The sequence below is a fragment of the Primulina eburnea genome, chromosome 4 (assembly GCF_022965805.1).
Source record: "Primulina eburnea isolate SZY01 chromosome 4, ASM2296580v1, whole genome shotgun sequence".
NCBI classification, from domain to species: Eukaryota; Viridiplantae; Streptophyta; class Magnoliopsida; order Lamiales; family Gesneriaceae; genus Primulina; species Primulina eburnea.
The window spans coordinates 13,652,021-13,673,202 of record NC_133104.1 but is presented as its reverse complement, the minus strand read 5'-3'; the positions used below and the strand labels follow the sequence as shown (position 1 = coordinate 13,673,202).

The window sequence follows — 21,182 nt, the reverse complement described above, 5'->3', positions numbered from 1 at the left end:
TATAGCTTGTCATAAAACCGATGATGCTTCAAACATTGCGGATTTGTTCTTTAGAGAAGTCGCTAGGTTGCATGGCATGCCTAGGACTATTGTTTCTCGTCGCAATGTTAAATTTTTGAGTTACTTTTAGAATAATTTATGGGCTAAACTTGGCACAAAATTGTTGTTTTCTACTACTTGTCATCCTCAAACGGATGGACAAACTGAAGTTGTCAATAGAACTTTGGGAACACTTTTGCGTGCTATTCTTAAAAAGAACTTGGATTGACATTTATCTGGACTTTATTTTGGAGTTGCCTAGGCCTAAGAAGAGGAGGGATTCTATTTTTGTAGTTATGGATAGATTCTCTAAGATGGCACATTTGATAGCTTGTCATGAAACCGATGATGCTTCAAACATTCCGGATTTGTTCTTTAGAGAAGTCGCTAGGTTGCATGGCATGCGTAGGACTATTGTTTCTCGTCGCAATGTTAAATTTTTGAGTTACTTTTGGAATAATTTATGGGCTAAACTTGGCACAAAATTGTTGTTTTCTACTACTTGTCATCCTCAAACAGATGGACAAACTGAAGTTGTCAATATAACTTTGGGAACACTTTTGCGTGCTATTCTTAAAAAGAACTTGGATTGACATTTCTATGTACTTTATTTTAGGGTTGTTGTGGATAGATTCTCTAAGATGGCACATTTCATAGCTTGTCATAAAACCGATGATGCTTCAAACATTGCGGATTTGTTCTTTAGAGAAGTCGCTAGGTTGCATGGCATGCCTAGGACTATTGTTTCTCGTCGCAATGTTAGATTTTTGAGTTACTTTTGGAATAATTTATGGGCTAAACTTGGCACAAAATTGTTGTTTTCTACTACTTGTCATCCTCAAACGGATGGACAAACTGAAGTTGTCAATAGAACTTTGGGAACACTTTTGCGTGCTATTCTTAAAAAGAACTTGGATTGACATTTCTCTGGACTTTATTTTGGAGTTGCCTAGGCCTAAGAAGAGGAGGGATTCTATTTTTGTAGTTGTGGATAGATTCTCAAAGATGGCACATTTTATAGCTTGTCATGAAACCGATGATGCTTCAAACATTACGGATTTGTTCTTTAGAGAAGTCGCTAGGTTGCATGGCATGCCTAGGACTATTGTTTCTCGTCGCAATGTTAGATTTTTGAGTTACTTTTGGAATAATTTATGGGCTAAACTTGGCACAAAATTGTTGTTTTCTACTACTTGTCATCCTCAAACGGATGAACAAACTGAAGTTGTCAATATAACTTTGGGAACACTTTTGCGTGCTATTCTTAAAAAGAACTTGGATTGACATTTCTATGGACTTTATTTTGGGGTTGTTGTGGATAGATTCTCTAAGATGACACATTTTATAGCTTGTCATAAAACCGATGATGCTTCAAACATTGCGGATTTGTTCTTTAGAGAAGTCGCTAGGTTGCATGGCATGCCTAGGACTATTGTTTCTCGTCGCAATGTTAAATTTTTGAGTTACTTTTGGAATAATTTATGGGCTAAACTTGGCACAAAATTGTTGTTTTCTACTACTTGTCATCCTCAAACGGATGGACAAACTGAAGTTGTCAATAGAACTTTGGGAACACTTTTGCGTGCTATTCTTAAAAAGAACTTGGATTGACATTTATCTGGACTTTATTTTGGAGTTGCCTAGGCCTAAGAAGAGGAGGGATTCTATTTTTGTAGTTATGGATAGATTCTCTAAGATGGCACATTTGATAGCTTGTCATGAAACCGATGATGCTTCAAACATTCCGGATTTGTTCTTTAGAGAAGTCGCTAGGTTGCATGGCATGCCTAGGACTATTGTTTCTCGTCGCAATGTTAAATTTTTGAGTTACTTTTGGAATAATTTATGGGCTAAACTTGGCACAAAATTGTTGTTTTCTACTACTTGTCATCCTCAAACAGATGGACAAACTGAAGTTGTCAATATAACTTTGGGAACACTTTTGCGTGCTATTCTTAAAAAGAACTTGGATTGACATTTCTATGTACTTTATTTTAGGGTTGTTGTGGATAGATTCTCTAAGATGGCACATTTCATAGCTTGTCATAAAACCGATGATGCTTCAAACATTGCGGATTTGTTCTTTAGAGAAGTCGCTATGTTGCATGGCATACCTAGGACTATTGTTTCTCGTCGCAATGTTAGATTTTTGAGTTACTTTTGGAATAATTTATGGGCTAAACTTGGCACAAAATTGTTGTTTTCTACTACTTGTCATCCTCAAACGGATGGACAAACTGAAGTTGTCAATAGAACTTTGGGAACACTTTTGCGTGCTATTCTTAAAAAGAACTTGGATTGACATTTATCTGGACTTTATTTTGGAGTTGCCTAGGCCTAAGAAGAGGAGGGATTCTATTTTTGTAGTTGTGGATAGATTCTCTAAGATGGCACATTTTATAGCTTGTCATGAAACCGATGATGCTTCAAACATTACGGATTTGTTCTTTAGAGAAGTCGCTAGGTTGCATGGCATGCCTAGGACTATTGTTTCTCGTCGCAATGTTAAATTTTTGAGTTACTTTTGGAATAATTTATGGGCTAAACTTGGCACAAAATTGTTGTTTTCTACTACTTGTCATCCTCAAACAGATGGACAAACTGAAGTTGTCAATATAACTTTGGGAACACTTTTGCGTGCTATTCTTAAAAAGAACTTGGATTGACATTTCTATGGACTTTATTTTGGGTTGTTGTGGATAGATTCTCTAAGATGGCACATTTCATAGCTTGTCATAAAACCGATGATGCTTCAAGCATTGCGGATTTGTTCTTTAGAGAAGTCGCTAGGTTGCATGGCATGCCTAGGACTATTGTTTCTCGTCGCAATGTTAGATTTTTGAGTTAATTTGGAATAATTTATGGGCTAAACTTGGCACAAAATTGTTGTTTTCTACTACTTGTCATCCTCAAACGGATGGACAAACTGAAGTTGTAAATAGAACTTTGGAAACACTTTTGCGTGCTATTCTTAAAAAGAACTTGGATTGACATTTATCTGGACTTTATTTTGGAGTTGCCTAGGCCTAAGAAGAGGAGGGATTCTATTTTTATAGTTGTGGATAGATTCTCTAAGATGGCACATTTTATAGCTTGTCATGAAACCGATGATGCTTCAAACATTACGGATTTGTTCTTTAGAGAAGTCGCTAGGTTGCATGGCATGCCTAGGACTATTGTTTCTCGTCGCAATGTTACATTTTTGAGTTACTTTTGGAATAATTTATGGGCTAAACTCGGCACAAAATTGTTGTTTTCTACTACTTGTCATCCTCAAACAGATGGACAAACTGAAGTTGTCAATATAACTTTGGGAACACTTTTGCGTGCTATTCTTAAAAAGAACTTGGATTGACATTTCTATGGACTTTATTTTGGAGTTGCCTAGGCCTAAGAAGAGGAGGGATTCTATTTTTGTAGTTGTGGATAGATTCTCTAAGATGGCACATTTTATAGCTTGTCATGAAACCGATGATGCTTCAAACATTCCGGATTTGTTCTTTAGAGAAGTCGCTAGGTTGCATGGCATGCCTAGGACTATTGTTTCTCGTCGCAATGTTAGATTTTTGAGTTACTTTTGGAATAATTTATGGGCTAAACTTGACACAAAATTGTTATTTTCTACTACTTGTCATCTTCAAACAGATGGACAAACTGAAGTTGTCAATATAACTTTGGGAACACTTTAGCGTGCTATTCTTAAAAAGAACTTGGATTGACATTTCTATGGACTTTATTTTGGGGTTGTTGTGGATAGATTCTCTAAGATGACACATTTTATAGCTTGTCATAAAACCGATGATGCTTCAAACATTGCGGATTTGTTCTTTAGAGAAGTCGCTAGGTTGCATGGCATGCCTAGGACTATTGTTTCTCGTCGCAATGTTAGATTTTTGAGTTACTTTTGGAATAATTTATGGGCTAAACTTGGCACAAAATTGTTGTTTTCTACTACTTGTCATCCTAAAACGGATGGACAAACTGAAGTTTTCAATAGAACTTTGGGAACACTTTTGCGTGCTATTCTTAAAAAGAACTTGGATTGACATTTCTCTGGACTTTATTTTGGAGTTGCCTAGGCCTAAGAAGAGGAGGGATTCTATTTTTGTAGTTGTGGATAGATTCTCAAAGATGGCACATTTTATAGCTTGTCATGAAACCGATGATGCTTCAAACATTACGGATTTGTTCTTTAGAGAAGTCGCTAGGTTGCATGGCATGCCTAGGACTATTGTTTCTCGTCGCAATGTTAAATTTTTGAGTTACTTTTGGAATAATTTATGGGCTAAACTTGGCACAAAATTGTTGTTTTCTACTACTTGTCATTCTCAAACAGATGGACAAACTGAAGTTGTCAATAAAACTTTGGGAACACTTTTGCGTGCTATTCTTAAAAAGAACTTGGATTGACATTTCTATGGACTTTAGTTGGGGTTGCCTAGGCCTAAGAAGAGGAGGGATTCTATTTTTGTAGTTGTGGATAGATTCTCTAAGATGGCACATTTTATAGCTTGTCATGAAACCGATGATGCTTCAAACATTACGGATTTGTTCTTTAGAGAAGTCGCTAGGTTGCATGGCATGCCTAGGACTATTGTTTCTCGTCGCAATGTTAAATTTTTGAGTTACTTTTGGAATAATTTATGGGATAAACTTGGCACAAAATTGTTGTTTTCTACTACTTGTCATCCTCAAACAGATGGACAAAATGAAGTTGTCAATATAACTTTGGGAACACTTTTGCGTGCTATTCTTAAAAAGAACTTGGATTGACATTTCTATGGACTTTATTTTGGGGTTGTTGTGGATAGATTCTCTAAGATGGCACATTTTATAGCTTGTCATAAAACCGATGATGTTTCAAACATTGCGGATTTGTTCTTTAGAGAAGTCGCTAGGTTGCATGGCATGCCTAGGACTATTGTTTCTCGTCGCAATGTTAAATTTTTGAGTTACTTTTGGAATAATTTATGGGCTAAACTTGGCACAAAATTGTTGTTTTCTACTACTTGTCATCCTCAAACGGATGGACAAACTGAAGAACTGTCAATAAAACTTTGGGAACACTTTTGCGTGCTATTCTTAAAAAGAACTTGGATTGACATTTCTCTGGACTTTATTTTGGAGTTGCCTAGGCCTAAGAAGAGGAGGGATTCTATTTTTGTAGTTGTGGATAGATTCTCAAAGATGGCACATTTTATAGCTTGTCATGAAACCGATGATGCTTCAAACATTACGGATTTGTTCTTTAGAGAAGTCGCTAGGTTGCATGGCATGCCTAGGACTATTGTTTCTCGTCGCAATGTTAAATTTTTGAGTTACTTTTGGAATAATTTATGGGCTAAACTTGGCACAAAATTGTTGTTTTCTACTACTTGTCATCCTCAAACAGATGGACAAACTGAAGTTGTCAATATAACTTTGGGAACACTCTTGCGTGCTATTCTTAAAAAGAACTTGGATTGACATTTCTATGGACTTTATTTTGGGGTTGTTGTGGATAGATTCTCTAAGATGACACATTTTATAGCTTGTCATAAAACCGATGATGCTTCAAACATTGCGGATTTGTTCTTTAGAGAAGTCGCTAGGTTGCATGGCATGCCTAGGACTATTGTTTCTCGTCGCAATGTTAAATTTTTGAGTTACTTTTGGAATAATTTATGGGCTAAACTTGGCACAAAATTGTTGTTTTCTACTACTTGTCATCCTCAAACGGATGGACAAACTGAAGTTGTCAATAGAACTTTGGGAACACTTTTGCGTGCTATTCTTAAAAAGAACTTGGATTGACATTTATCTGGACTTTATTTTGGAGTTGCCTAGGCCTAAGAAGAGGAGGGATTCTATTTTTGTAGTTATGGATAGATTCTCTAAGATGGCACATTTGATAGCTTGTCATGAAACCGATGATGCTTCAAACATTCCGGATTTGTTCTTTAGAGAAGTCGCTAGGTTGCATGGCATGCCTAGGACTATTGTTTCTCGTCGCAATGTTAAATTTTTGAGTTACTTTTGGAATAATTTATGGGCTAAACTTGGCACAAAATTGTTGTTTTCTACTACTTGTCATCCTCAAACAGATGGACAAACTGAAGTTGTCAATATAACTTTGGGAACACTTTTGCGTGCTATTCTTAAAAAGAACTTGGATTGACATTTCTATGTACTTTATTTTAGGGTTGTTGTGGATAGATTCTCTAAGATGGCACATTTCATAGCTTGTCATAAAACCGATGATGCTTCAAACATTGCGGATTTGTTCTTTAGAGAAGTCGCTATGTTGCATGGCATACCTAGGACTATTGTTTCTCGTCGCAATGTTAGATTTTTGAGTTACTTTTGGAATAATTTATGGGCTAAACTTGGCACAAAATTGTTGTTTTCTACTACTTGTCATCCTCAAACGGATGGACAAACTGAAGTTGTCAATAGAACTTTGGGAACACTTTTGCGTGCTATTCTTAAAAAGAACTTGGATTGACATTTATCTGGACTTTATTTTGGAGTTGCCTAGGCCTAAGAAGAGGAGGGATTCTATTTTTGTAGTTGTGGATAGATTCTCTAAGATGGCACATTTTATAGCTTGTCATGAAACCGATGATGCTTCAAACATTACGGATTTGTTCTTTAGAGAAGTCGCTAGGTTGCATGGCATGCCTAGGACTATTGTTTCTCGTCGCAATGTTAAATTTTTGAGTTACTTTTGGAATAATTTATGGGCTAAACTTGGCACAAAATTGTTGTTTTCTACTACTTGTCATCCTCAAACAGATGGACAAACTGAAGTTGTCAATATAACTTTGGGAACACTTTTGCGTGCTATTCTTAAAAAGAACTTGGATTGACATTTCTATGGACTTTATTTTGGGTTGTTGTGGATAGATTCTCTAAGATGGCACATTTCATAGCTTGTCATAAAACCGATGATGCTTCAAGCATTGCGGATTTGTTCTTTAGAGAAGTCGCTAGGTTGCATGGCATGCCTAGGACTATTGTTTCTCGTCGCAATGTTAGATTTTTGAGTTAATTTGGAATAATTTATGGGCTAAACTTGGCACAAAATTGTTGTTTTCTACTACTTGTCATCCTCAAACGGATGGACAAACTGAAGTTGTAAATAGAACTTTGGAAACACTTTTGCGTGCTATTCTTAAAAAGAACTTGGATTGACATTTATCTGGACTTTATTTTGAGTTGCCTAGGCCTAAGAAGAGGAGGGATTCTATTTTTATAGTTGTGGATAGATTCTCTAAGATGGCACATTTTATAGCTTGTCATGAAACCGATGATGCTTCAAACATTACGGATTTGTTCTTTAGAGAAGTCGCTAGGTTGCATGGCATGCCTAGGACTATTGTTTCTCGTCGCAATGTTACATTTTTGAGTTACTTTTGGAATAATTTATGGGCTAAACTCGGCACAAAATTGTTGTTTTCTACTACTTGTCATCCTCAAACAGATGGACAAACTGAAGTTGTCAATATAACTTTGGGAACACTTTTGCGTGCTATTCTTAAAAAGAACTTGGATTGACATTTCTATGGACTTTATTTTGGAGTTGCCTAGGCCTAAGAAGAGGAGGGATTCTATTTTTGTAGTTGTGGATAGATTCTCTAAGATGGCACATTTTATAGCTTGTCTTGAAACCGATGATGCTTCAAACATTCCGGATTTGTTCTTTAGAGAAGTCGCTAGGTTGCATGGCATGCCTAGGACTATTGTTTCTCGTCGCAATGTTAGATTTTTGAGTTACTTTTGGAATAATTTATGGGCTAAACTTGACACAAAATTGTTATTTTCTACTACTTGTCATCTTCAAACAGATGGACAAACTGAAGTTGTCAATATAACTTTGGGAACACTTTAGCGTGCTATTCTTAAAAAGAACTTGGATTGACATTTCTATGGACTTCATTTTGGGGTTGTTGTGGATAGATTCTCTAAGATGACACATTTTATAGCTTGTCATAAAACCGATGATGCTTCAAACATTGCGGATTTGTTCTTTAGAGAAGTCGCTAGGTTGCATGGCATGCCTAGGACTATTGTTTCTCGTCGCAATGTTAGATTTTTGAGTTACTTTTGGAATAATTTATGGGCTAAACTTGGCACAAAATTGTTGTTTTCTACTACTTGTCATCCTAAAACGGATGGACAAACTGAAGTTTTCAATAGAACTTTGGGAACACTTTTGCGTGCTATTCTTAAAAAGAACTTGGATTGACATTTCTCTGGACTTTATTTTGGAGTTGCCTAGGCCTAAGAAGAGGAGGGATTCTATTTTTGTAGTTGTGGATAGATTCTCAAAGATGGCACATTTTATAGCTTGTCATGAAACCGATGATGCTTCAAACATTACGGATTTGTTCTTTAGAGAAGTCGCTAGGTTGCATGGCATGCCTAGGACTATTGTTTCTCGTCGCAATGTTAAATTTTTGAGTTACTTTTGGAATAATTTATGGGCTAAACTTGGCACAAAATTGTTGTTTTCTACTACTTGTCATTCTCAAACAGATGGACAAACTGAAGTTGTCAATAAAACTTTGGGAACACTTTTGCGTGCTATTCTTAAAAAGAACTTGGATTGACATTTCTATGGACTTTAGTTGGGGTTGCCTAGGCCTAAGAAGAGGAGGGATTCTATTTTTGTAGTTGTGGATAGATTCTCTAAGATGGCACATTTTATAGCTTGTCATGAAACCGATGATGCTTCAAACATTACGGATTTGTTCTTTAGAGAAGTCGCTAGGTTGCATGGCATGCCTAGGACTATTGTTTCTCGTCGCAATGTTAAATTTTTGAGTTACTTTTGGAATAATTTATGGGATAAACTTGGCACAAAATTGTTGTTTTCTACTACTTGTCATCCTCAAACAGATGGACAAAATGAAGTTGTCAATATAACTTTGGGAACACTTTTGCGTGCTATTCTTAAAAAGAACTTGGATTGACATTTCTATGGACTTTATTTTGGGGTTGTTGTGGATAGATTCTCTAAGATGGCACATTTTATAGCTTGTCATAAAACCGATGATGTTTCAAACATTGCGGATTTGTTCTTTAGAGAAGTCGATAGGTTGCATGGCATACCTAGGACTATTGTTTCTCGTCGCAATGTTAGATTTTTGAGTTACTTTTGGAATAATTTATGGGCTAAACTTGGCACAAAATTGTTGTTTTCTACTACTTGTGTAATGCCCGAGAATTATAGAATTGTTAAGCCAAGATTATTAATCTTCATTAACGAGAGACTCGGAAGATATGAGAATGCATGACATGCAATGAGGGAAGAAAGATTTGAGAAACCAGGTGTGACATGATCAGGAAACTAGAATTTAGAAGTTTGCACGACCGCACCCGCGGTGCTAGCACGACCGCACCCGCGGTGCATGTTCAGAAAATGAAGTACAAATCCCGTAGACACACCGCACACGCGGTATTAGATGGAGCGCACCCGCGCTGTGACACCGCACCCGCGGTCTTGTAGGCTGTGCACCCGCGGTCAAGCTTCGGGAAATCTGGATAAAGTCGACGAGACTGGACCGCACCCGCGGTGCATGTATGACCGCACCCGCGGTGCCACGTGCCGCGCAAGAACTAAGCCACGTTTCAGACTTTGATTTCAGAATTGTATTCAAGCATGTATGATCAGTATGATATTCAGATATGAATATGATTATACGTTGTTTACATATTGATATTCATTGCATTTAAGATAGGAGAGTCTTTGACAGGCATTGTCAAATAGCTAGACGTTTCGGTGTATCTCAGCATAGGAGTAGGCATTACTCTTATTGCCGCCGTTGATACAGCTCAGACCGAAGTCTAGGAATGAGACGTTCATTACCCCGATTGGAGGGTAGGTAGTGACGTCTTATTCACACCGGGATCCCTAGAGTTCTAGTCGAGTCGAGTCCAGACATGGTGTGATTCGCATTGCATTGCATGTGCATATGATGTCATTCATGATAGCATGTTTCATGTTTAATTGATTATATGCATGTATACATGTTTATACTGGGATTTGTTCTCACCGGTTTTCCGGCTGTTGTTATGTCTGTATGTGTGCATAACAACAGGTGGGGCAGGATCTGGGTCACGCAGAGGATGAGAGATGGACATAGCGTGGTGATCTCGGGCATAGCAGAAGAACTAGTAGTTGTACTTTTGGCATGTACTGTATTTAATTACTAGTTGTCGAATATGGTTTGGAACCAGACATATTTGTATCTTATGTTTGTATATTATGTTGTTGAGTAACATAGAGACTTCTTATGTTAGCTTTCATTTGAGTTAATGTAAAAGCAAAAATTTGACCCACTTTTTATAATAACGATCCGTTTTAATCCCAAAGAAAAGAATTAGAGCCCGGGTCCCCACATGCCGCGCAAGAACTAAGCCACGTTTCAGACTTTGCATGCAGTATATATATGAGGATTGCACGTGTTTCTCTCAGAAAATTCAGAAAGGAGGCGAAATCTTGGAAGAAAATCCTTACGCCTTTTAGATTTGCGATTGTGGAAGATCTGTCTATCAGAATTCAAATCCGACTTCAGTTTTGAGCTCCTCTCAACAGGAGCTACACAAGGACGTAAGTTTCGTTACGTTTTGCGATGTTTTGAAATTAGGATGTTGTCAGAACTGAATATGATTCAGATATGGTGTTTCTGCTGTAGTGATCATTGTATAATCGAAGACAGATTGAAGAATAGATTGGTTATACAATTGTTATGATTTTCAGAAGATATTGATTGAGATTAAACACTAGATTTGTATTGTTCTTGATTGAAGAATAGAGAGATGATTATTCTTGTATGTCTGGATAGATTATTCAGTAGATATGTGAAGTCAGATCGAAGAAAGAATACCGTATGTCTGTGTTTTGTATTTCAGCATCTCTGAAGATGTATTTGTTAGATATTCATATGCTGGAAACAGATTGATCAGATTCAGATATGATTTCGATTAGATTGTGATATTATTGATATGACTCAGATTGTATCTTGTTCAGACATTGATCAGATTGTATACTGAATTGAGTATTGATCAGAACAGATTGTGAATTGAGTTACACATTGATACAGTGTATTTATATTGTCATTTCAGATCGGATATGGACAGACTGGACTTCAAGACTTCGTCTTCCTCAGACGGGGACGACAAAGGTATAATTCATGTGATATTCGGGAAGAAACAACTCAATTGAGATCACCATTTGAGTTGCCCAATAAATCACATACTATATTCTTGTTTATAGATTTGTTTATAGAACTTGTATGCAAATCTTGCTATGCTTTGTGTACAGATCATGTTACATTGCATTAAGATGATTATGCTTGTTTACAGATTGTGTATTCATGCATTAAGATAGGAAAGTCTGCGAGATCATCCAGACTTCTAGATGTTCGGCGATATCTCAGCTTAGGGGAAGATCACCGCCCCTTTGTAGACGTGGATACAGATCAGGCCGAAGTAGGAATAAGACGGACAGCACCTCGATTGGGAGGGTAGGTGACAAACAGTGCCGTCTTATTCACAATGGGATCCCTAGAGTTATAGATCGAGTCAAGTCTAGACATGATTTGATTAGGACTTCATGCTTATATGGATGTGGCTCCTAGATCATGGGACCCATCGTTATTGCTTTCAGTTGTGCAAGCATGATTTTATGATTTAGATTGTTTATATGCATGTTTATCTGATTTGAGCTGCATGCTTAATTTCATAGATTATGAAATATATTGTGTTTATACATGATCGCATGTTTTATGAATTAGTTTGTTGATATACATGCTTACCATGTTTTATACTGGGATTTATTCTCACCGGAGTTATCCGGCTGTTGTCTTGTTTTGTATGTGTGCATGACAACAGGTGGGGCTGGATCAGGGTCGAGAAGATGACGAGAGAAGACGAGTTTAGCGTGGTGATTCCGGACTTGTAGCAGACTTGGTTTATTATTTGAATTTAGTAATTGAACCTTAGACTTAAGTTTTACACTATTGTACTTTTCTACTGAACTGTAGTTTTTATACAGAGATGGATATTGTTTAGATTACATTACCTTCCGCAGTTACATTTTAAAAAGAAAAATATTTAGACCCTGTTTTATCTTAATTGATAATTAAATCCCAAAGATGATTGAGCAGAAAGATCAGCGTCCGGGTCCCCACAAATGGTGGTATCAGAGCGATAGATCCTTTAGTGATAGATCCTTTAGATTGAGATAGTCAGAACTGATAGATCCTTTAGACTGAGATAGAAGAGAAAGTGCGGGGTAGATGAATTTTCTTTCCTTGCATGTGTGTGCTAGCATGAGATTGATTTAATGTTGATTGACATTATCTGCTAGCATGAGACTATGTGTTACTGCTTTAAGATACATGTTTACCTGATTATGTGATTGGAATTGGTATTATGTATTCTTAAGTATGAATCAGATCAGATTCATGATCAGCAGTAAGATGATCATAATCAGAGAAAGATTGGTACATATTTGTAGTGCGAGATTACTAATGTGCTTGGTAATCAGATGTACCGCCCAGAAGAATTCCAGAAAGAGGCAGTACTTCATATGATCAGACAGGTAGGTCAGAACCTCAGATAGACGTGTCAGAAATTCAGATGGAAACACAGTTACAGAGGTTCCAGTCGTTTCAGCCGCCGGTTCTGAAGGGAAATGAGACGTCAGCAGATTGTGAAAAGTGGCTTGAAGAAATAGAAATGTTATTTGAATTTCTAGATTTCACAGATGAGTGTAGAATTAGGCTTATTGAGAACCAGTTGCACGAAGCTGCCAGAAGATGGTGGTTACTCACCAAAGGAGCTTTAGAGCAGAGTCGTTCAGTGATTTCATGGAAGATTTTTTAAGGTTGAGTTCTACCAAAGATTCTTCCCCGTGTCATATAGGGAGGACAGAAGTGCAGAATTTGCAAACCTACAACAGGGTCAGATGAGTATTGATGAATACTTAGCACAGTTCTTCACCTTGTTACGTTTTCCCCCTCTTATAGCTAGAACTGATCATGCTATATCTAGTCAGTTCATTCAGGGAGTAAATCCTGAAATACGTACATTGGTGAATGTGAAGCAATCGAGTAGTTTTGCTGATACCTTGAATAGGGCCAAAAGAGCAGAAACGGTTCTGATAGGACAACAGGGAGTCTCGTATGATCTTCCAACATCAAATCCACAGCAACTGCCTTCTAGAGTTGAGATTGGCAGCAGCAGTGATAAGAGGAAAGAACCATTGAAGATTCAAAAGAAACAGTTCAAGAAGTTAGGAAGTGATTCCTCTAGTTCTAGCAGTCCTAGTCCGAGCTATACCGGAGTGTATTGCAGGACGTGTGGAGGGCGACATTCTACAGAACAATGCCAAGGAGTGCTTGGTAAGTGCAATATCTGTAAGAAGACGGGACACTTTGCTAAAGTTTGTCCTCAGAGGCATTTTCGAAGATCTTAAAGAGCAGGGTCATTGGTGGTAATGACTGAAGAACAGACTCAGAATTCCCACAGGTACTGTTGCTTGTATGATTATATGCATAGGTATTGATATGTACTAATGCATTATTTATGAATACCTGTGATTGAATAGCATGGAGATATGCTATATCTGTTGGATTAATGGTTACTGTAGTATTGATTCCTTGGTTGTTGAGGAATATGTTGATATCAGAGATTTCTATGACATGATATACCACGGTTAGATAAGACTGAGATTGAACTAGATTGTGATGTACTTGTGTTATATGATTCTGATTGCAGTATTGACATGTATATGCTAAACAAGTACAGAAATATCGTAGAATGTGTGCCAGAAACGGTAAGATTCAGACCAGATCTGGCTGATAAACGGAGATTTTCCGGTAAGGATTCTAGATCCAGAATTCCTTAAATTATTGTACTGTTTATGACTCGATTATTACAAAAAGGAACAGATGATATCCTTATGTATTCAATAGATTCATTGAAATCGAGTCTAGCAGTGACAGAATTGCTAGTAATATAATAGTTGACTTGTAACGACCCATTACAGGCCCAGTGGACCGCCCATACGGCCCACTGCCAACCGACCCAAGGCTATCCCGATCTTGGGCTCCCTCTATGGGGCCTTTGTCCCTCACGGGCTTTCCATAGGCGTCGTATGGTTACTCATAGAACTCTTAAGCCCATGAACTTAAGTTTGTGCCTCCCCAGGATCGAACCCAAGATCACATGGATATATAGATACTTGGCACAATCCTGGTACCAATTGAGCTACTAGCTCAATTGGTACCAGGATTGTGCCAAGTATCTATATATCCATGTGATCTTGGGTTCGATCCTGGGGAGGCACAAACTTAAGTTCATGGGTTTAAGAGTTCTATGAGTAACCATACGACGCCTATGGAAAGCCCGTGAGGGACAAAGGCCCCATAGAGGGAGCCCAAGATCGGGATAGCCTTGGGTCGGTTGGCAGTGGGCCGTATGGGCGGTCCACTGGGCCTGTAATGGGTCGTTACATGACTGGTATTTGCCTAGATAAGATGTCATATGTGTTTGATATCAGAAAGGTAGATTTCAGAATTGAATCAATACCAAGTATTGCTGGTATATTAGAACATAGTATAGAATGATTGACAGAATTGATATAATTGACAGATAAAAGAACATTAGCTGAGAAATCCAGTTGATTGAGTATTTCTCTGGAAGATAGTTCAGTTCTGTTTCTAAATTGATAGATTTTATGTTCAGAGGTATTCTGAAAATTATGCTTGGTATATCTATGATTTATTGATATATTGCAGCATTTGATTGATTATATTGAATATTTGAAGATTGAGTTAAATATTCAGAGAACTATGATCATTGTATACAGAAATGGGTCAGGTATGAATCCGGTATGCAGTTATTGATACAGTGTTTATTCAGAATATGCAGTATCTGAAGATCGATTGATTTAGACAGTTAAGACAGAAAGATCAAGAATTCCAGAAATGTCAGAAATTTATTATCTGCAGATTATCTTATTCTGGTTATTTATTCTCTCATTGATATATATCTGTTGAGTATTGTTATTGTTCTACATCAGTATTTGTGCGATATCTTATATTGTTGGGAGCATATGTTATTTGCAGATAAGATATAGCAGTTGATCTGGGCAGTATGAGGATTGGTTAGATAGCCAGAATTTACAGTTGCCTGATTTTGTTATTTTATGAGTTTTCGTAAACTCACTAGATCTGTATAGGGTCTTTCTATTCTGAACCTGATGTGATATTACTGTTATTGTGAATCAGTGTTTGATACAGATTAGTGTAAACAGTCAGACATGTGATCAGAATGTTCAGAATTTGTTTGTAATAATCAGAACAGAGCATCAGTCAGAATAACAGATATTTGATTTTGTGTTATATGGGACTGATTATGTTAAGATATCAGAATATTTCAGAATTGGTTACAGATTTTGATATTGATAGTCAGAGCTGAATACCAGGTAGGTATTTCTTACTTAATCTATGATTTTTCACTGATTTGTTTATACAGCATAGTTCGAATCTGAACTCACAGATAGTGTCAGAACCGCATAGTAGTGGATTCAGTTTTCATTCATATAGTTGAGAATGTATGATATTCGAACAGACAGTCGTGATATAAACAGATTAAATCAGTTGTAACAGAATTTGTACAGAAATGTTGGCAGAAATTGTACTGACAAGTCTGAATTGCTAATAGAAGAAGACAAAAAGATATAAATCAGAAGATTATTACAGAATTTGTATATTTCTGAATAGAAATGGGAGTACATTTCTATGGCTTTCGTAGTAAAATTAACGTCATTTTCTTTAGATTATGATATGATATGATTATGATTGATAGATTTCTCAATCTATATCTATCAGTTTGTACCAGATTACGTACAAACAGAACTAGATGACATAGATCGATGTCAAAGAAATAATCAGATGGATTAGAATATTGAATTAGATGATATCAGATTGTGATTTTGATGGAGTTGTACTTGTGATAGACTATATCATAAGCTCTCTTGTGCAGATTTATTACAGATTGGCAGGTAGTCAGAGAGATTGACAGATAGTCAGGGTGTAGTAATCAGATATTGGCAGATATTGGTAGAACTTTAGTGCTGGATGTTAGCACTAGTTATCCAGATAGTCAGCATGAATAGATTTAAGACACCAACGTCGGATGATGACGATTGGTATTTGAAGATAAAGACTGAATATGTCCTGGATTGGGATAAGCAAACATGATAACAACTGCAGGTAGTATTGTTTTGTTATAACTTACAGGTTGGTATATACGGATGTTGTATAACCAATATGGTGAGATGAATTCAGTCAGAAGGATTGTGAGAAGTATTGTGATAGGATACTTCTTGACTTTGTATTCCTGATTAGAATAAAAGATGAATACAAGGAAGATATTTCAGAATAAATCTAATGAACCGAGTTTGGATGTTAAACTCTGTTATACATTTCTTCTAGTAGATTTGGATTGCTTGAGGTGAGTTCGAGGACGAACTCAGATCTAAGAGGGGGAGAAATGTAATGCCCGAGAATTATAGAATTGTTAAGCCAAGATTATTAATCTTCATTAACGAGAGACTCGGAAGATATGTGATAAGTGCAAGTTTTGCACTTAATTTATATTAGAATCCATTTTGAATTATGCTTGTTTCGAACAGAATTATGCGTTTTTTGGTTTGTGTTTGTTGTCATTTCAGGAATGGTGAAAATAGCGATCACGAAGCCAAGTGAACCAAGAGAACAATGAATTGCCATGAATCCTCGGACAGAACCTCGCGCGCGCCCGCGCGAGTTCACGCGCAACCGCGCGCAATGAGATGCATGATGATCGACAGTGGTACGCGCGCCATCGCGCCAACTCTCGCACACCCGCGCGAGCTAGCACTCGGCAGATGAGAAACACCATGCGCGCCATCGCGCCACTTCATGCGCCATAGCGCGCACCGCGAGTCCAGAAATGTATAAAAAGCGCGATTCTTAGGTCATTCAGGGGGACGCAGCCGTCACGGGAGAAATACCTAGGGGAGCAGCCGTCACCATTGAAACACACGAAATTACACCTTCTTGGGAAGAAAAAGAGGTGAGAAACGGAGCGCATACACGGGACAGAGATTCAGAGTGCGAAGAATAATCGCAAACACGAAGAGCGACGGATCTGGGGACAGAGACGACACTTCGGATTTGTTATCTTTCCTTTTGTTTCTTCGTTTTAGTGCGTAGCGATGTCTAGAGTCATAAACATGTCTTGTTTTCTCTTGGATTTCGTGATGAACTAATCTCCTATTCTAGAGAATGACGTAGCTTTGTGGACACGATAATTTGACGTGGTTATTTTATTTGATTGAATTCCATTTTATGTTTACTTGTGTTCTCTGTATTTAATGCACTGCAATTTACTGGCCATAAATTGTTTGTTATTTGATTAATTCTACAACTCGGGAGAGAAACTAGGATTATAGATCATTAGAACACATCGTTAAATGTTTATAGCGTTCGGAAGGCGTATAACTTTAGCGAGGCTTAGTAAGAACATTGTTTGCATTTATCTTTTAAACTTAGATTTTTATTAGGAATAATAAAAGTGAAGTTTAATCGGTACACTTTATTCGTCACTTGGGAAAGGGGAATAAAACAATTAAGTGTTCTTGGCCATTAATCGATTGGAATTCAGGAATAATAATTCAACTGTGAATAATTGTCGTGGAAACTTTGCGAAATCATTTCTCTAGATATTTTATCTCATTGGTACTTCTCAATTCGGTGATTTAATTGAGTCATTGTTTTCTAGCTATTCATTTAAACAAACCAATTTGATTATTGATTTTTCTAAATAAAGTTTTGGCTATTTTAATTACAAGAATTGATATACATTTTTATACACACTCCTCGTGGGAACGATATCTGTACTCTAACCAGTACTAAAACTTGGCACCGTATACTTGCGGTAGTGAAAACACGCAACAAGTTTTTGGCGCCGTTGCCGGGGAGTGTCAAATTTGAATTTATATCAGAATTGTTACCAATTAGTCTAGATTTTAATTTAGATATTTTATTTTATTTCATTTTTGATTTATTCACTTTTTCTGTTTGACAGTGCATGCTAAGATCGCACAGCCCTGATTTGCTTATTTTTGATCCGGAGATCGAGCGAACTGCGAGAAGATTAAGAAAAGCGAGAAGGGAAGAAATCAAAGCGATGGCTGATAACAGAGAAAACGACCGACAGATGCCGCCTGAGGCTATACCAATCAGAGATCACTTCCGACCAGTGATCAACACGCATTATTCTGGCATTGCTCGAGGAAACATCAACGCCAACAATTTCGAGCTTAAGCCCGCATTGATAAACATGGTTCAACAGAACCAGTTTGGGGGAGCCACTACTTCAGATCCTCATCTACATCTCAGAACATTCTTGGAGATTACAGATACGGTAAAAATGAATGGTGTTTCTGATGATATTATTCGACTGCGCTTGTTTCCTTTTTCTCTCAGGGATCAAGCAAGAGGATGGCTGCAATCGCTTCCCTTGGGAAGTATCACAACATGGGAGGAGTTGGCGACAAAATTTCTGGCAAAATACTTTCCCCCTGCAAAGTCTGCACAGTTGAAGATAGAGATTAGCACGTTTCGGCAGACTGAATTGGAGCAACTGTATGAGGCATGGGAGAGATACAAGGAGCTGTTGAGGAAATGCCCGAACCATGGTTTTGAAGACTGGGTGCAAATCGAGCTTTTCTATAATGGATTGAATGGTCAAACGCGTACAACTGTGGATGCAGCGGCAGGTGGCACGATCTTTGCCAAGTCCCCTGCTCAAGCCTATGACTTGCTTGAGCAGATGACCATAAACAGCTACCAGTGGCCATCTGAAAGATCTGGAGTGAAGAGGACTGCTGGAGTTTATGCCGTGGATCCAATCACATCACTTACTGCACAGGTTTCAGCATTGACCACACAGATTGCAGCAATGAACAAAGCAGGCCAGTCTACGTCTGATGTAGCACTGGTGACTGCCGAAGAGTCGCCTATTCCTGAAGAAGTGCAATACATCAACAACAAGAACTTTGGAGGCTTTGGCGGATATCGAGGTAACCCTCCCCCTAACACTTATCACCCTGGTTTGCGAAACCATGAAAATTTTTCTTATGCAAACAATAAGAATGTGTTGAATCCTCCACCGGGGTTCAACACATCAAATGGGGAAGGGAAGCCATCATTTGAAGATTTAGTTGGAACGTTTGTGGTTGAATCTGGTAAAAGGATGTCTAGAACTGAGTCTAGACTGGACAACCTTGAGACACACATGGCGAGCATTGGTGCGACATTGAAAATCCTGGAGTCACAAGTGGGGCAGATAACGAATGCACTTACGTCTCAACCGTCAGGCGTAGTACAAAAGACTGCAGATCCAAATCTGGGAGAGGTGAATGCCATTTTTATGCAGCATGAGGAGATTGGTATGTTAGGCAGCGAAGAGAAGGAGGTTGAACTCACACAAGTTCCGAATGAAAAGCCAACTCCAAGCAAAAGAACCCGAGGTAAGAAATCTGAGAGGTATGAGTCAAATCAATGCATTGATATTTCTTTACTTCCCTACCCCCAGAGATATTTACAATTACAGGCTGAGTTTCAAAAAAAAAAAGGTCTTGAAGATCTCAAGAACCTACACTCTAACATTCAGTCTACAGAGAAGGAAGAGGTGGCAATCACTGGAGGAGAGAATAAGGGCATGCAAGGAAGTCTTCCTCAGAAGCTGCAAGACCCCGGAGAATTTGTTATACCATGTGAAATAAGGGGGCAATTAGTGGAAAAAGCTATATGTGATTCGGGAGCGAGCGTGAATGTAATGCCAAGTTTTCTCTGCGAGAAACTTGGACTGAGTGTGATCAAACCCACAGGACTAAGTTTGCAAATGGCGGATAAATCGATCAGGACACCGCTAGGTGTTGTGGAAGATGTTGAACTTAAGATTGATAAAATAAGGCTTTTAGCTGATTTTGTGGTGCTTGACATGGGGAACAGTCAGAATGTTCGTGCTATTTTAGGACGACCATTTTTGGCTACTGCAGGAGCTATTATTGACGTGAAACGAAGAAAGATGACCATGGAAGTTGAAGGTCAGCTTGTGGAAATAAAGGCATCCAAGATAGCATACAATCCACCATGAACAGGATGGGTATAGTCGGGCTGATGACGTTAAACCAAGCGCTGTGTGGGAGGCAACCCACAATTTATTTTCTTTAGCATTCATTTTGTTTTTATTATTTTATTTTATTTTACGTCCTGAGTTGTTAATTTTACCCACCACCAGATCTATCACCGCCGCAGCCCATGGAAATGGATGACTCAGATGCTGCGGACAACAACTCGAGCCCCGAGTTCTGACATTCGGGAGCGAGGTATGTGTTGTCATATTCTTTATTTCTATACATTGAGGACAATGCATACTTTAAGTTTGGGGGGTAACAAATTGCTTGTTAGAATTTTTCTGAATTTTTTTTTATTTTGCACAGTAGTTAGTTTGATTTTTTTATTATTATTTTTATTATTGCATTCTATATTTGTTAGGAAAAGTCATGTAAGTAAAATGTGTGACCGATGATGAAAACTTAATTGCGATCCTGAAATTTATATGTGTTCATGAGAACCTAAGCGTCACAAATATTTTGCACTGTCATGTTTATTGATACTATTGTTGCTTAGAGACAAGTTGTATGCCTGTGATGCTAAACAGACGACGGATATCTGATTTTTGGTAATTCTTGCATGACATTGATTGACACTTTTACAAACATAGAAATGATCTAGGCGGTTTTTCACAATATCTTTGGGCCTGTTTTCTTTGTTACTGTCAATTGTAGCCCTTTGAGACTCGAAGTTTTTGAGATGCTTAAATTTTCTTCGTGCACCTATTTCATATATCATTTTTGCTGAAAATTGCATGTGATTGGTTTGTATGAGTTGACTAATGGATTGACGGAAGTCTAGAACTTGTTTGAACACTTTTCGAGGCGAAATACGGATAACATGTGACATAGGAATGATTTAGGCGATCTTTGGAACCGTTTTGAGCCTTCGAGCCTACCAAATGAACATGATATATCCCTA

The 21,182-nt window shown here is 37.8% G+C and overlaps 1 protein-coding gene across 1 annotated transcript in view; it reads left to right on the top strand.

Annotated features, from left to right (window-relative positions):
• The window catches only part of LOC140830105 (uncharacterized), an 83,354-nt gene extending 63,113 nt beyond the window's left edge, over positions 1-20,241 (top strand). The window contains exons 2-6 of the mRNA XM_073193389.1: positions 18,166-18,423; positions 18,500-18,504; positions 18,567-19,162; positions 19,280-19,612; positions 19,727-20,241. Of these exons, the coding sequence (XP_073049490.1) occupies positions 18,166-18,423; positions 18,500-18,504; positions 18,567-19,162; positions 19,280-19,612; positions 19,727-20,241 (1,707 nt within the window). The remainder of the gene's footprint in view (positions 1-18,165; positions 18,424-18,499; positions 18,505-18,566; positions 19,163-19,279; positions 19,613-19,726) is intronic.
• The last annotated feature ends 941 nt before the right edge of the window (positions 20,242-21,182 follow it).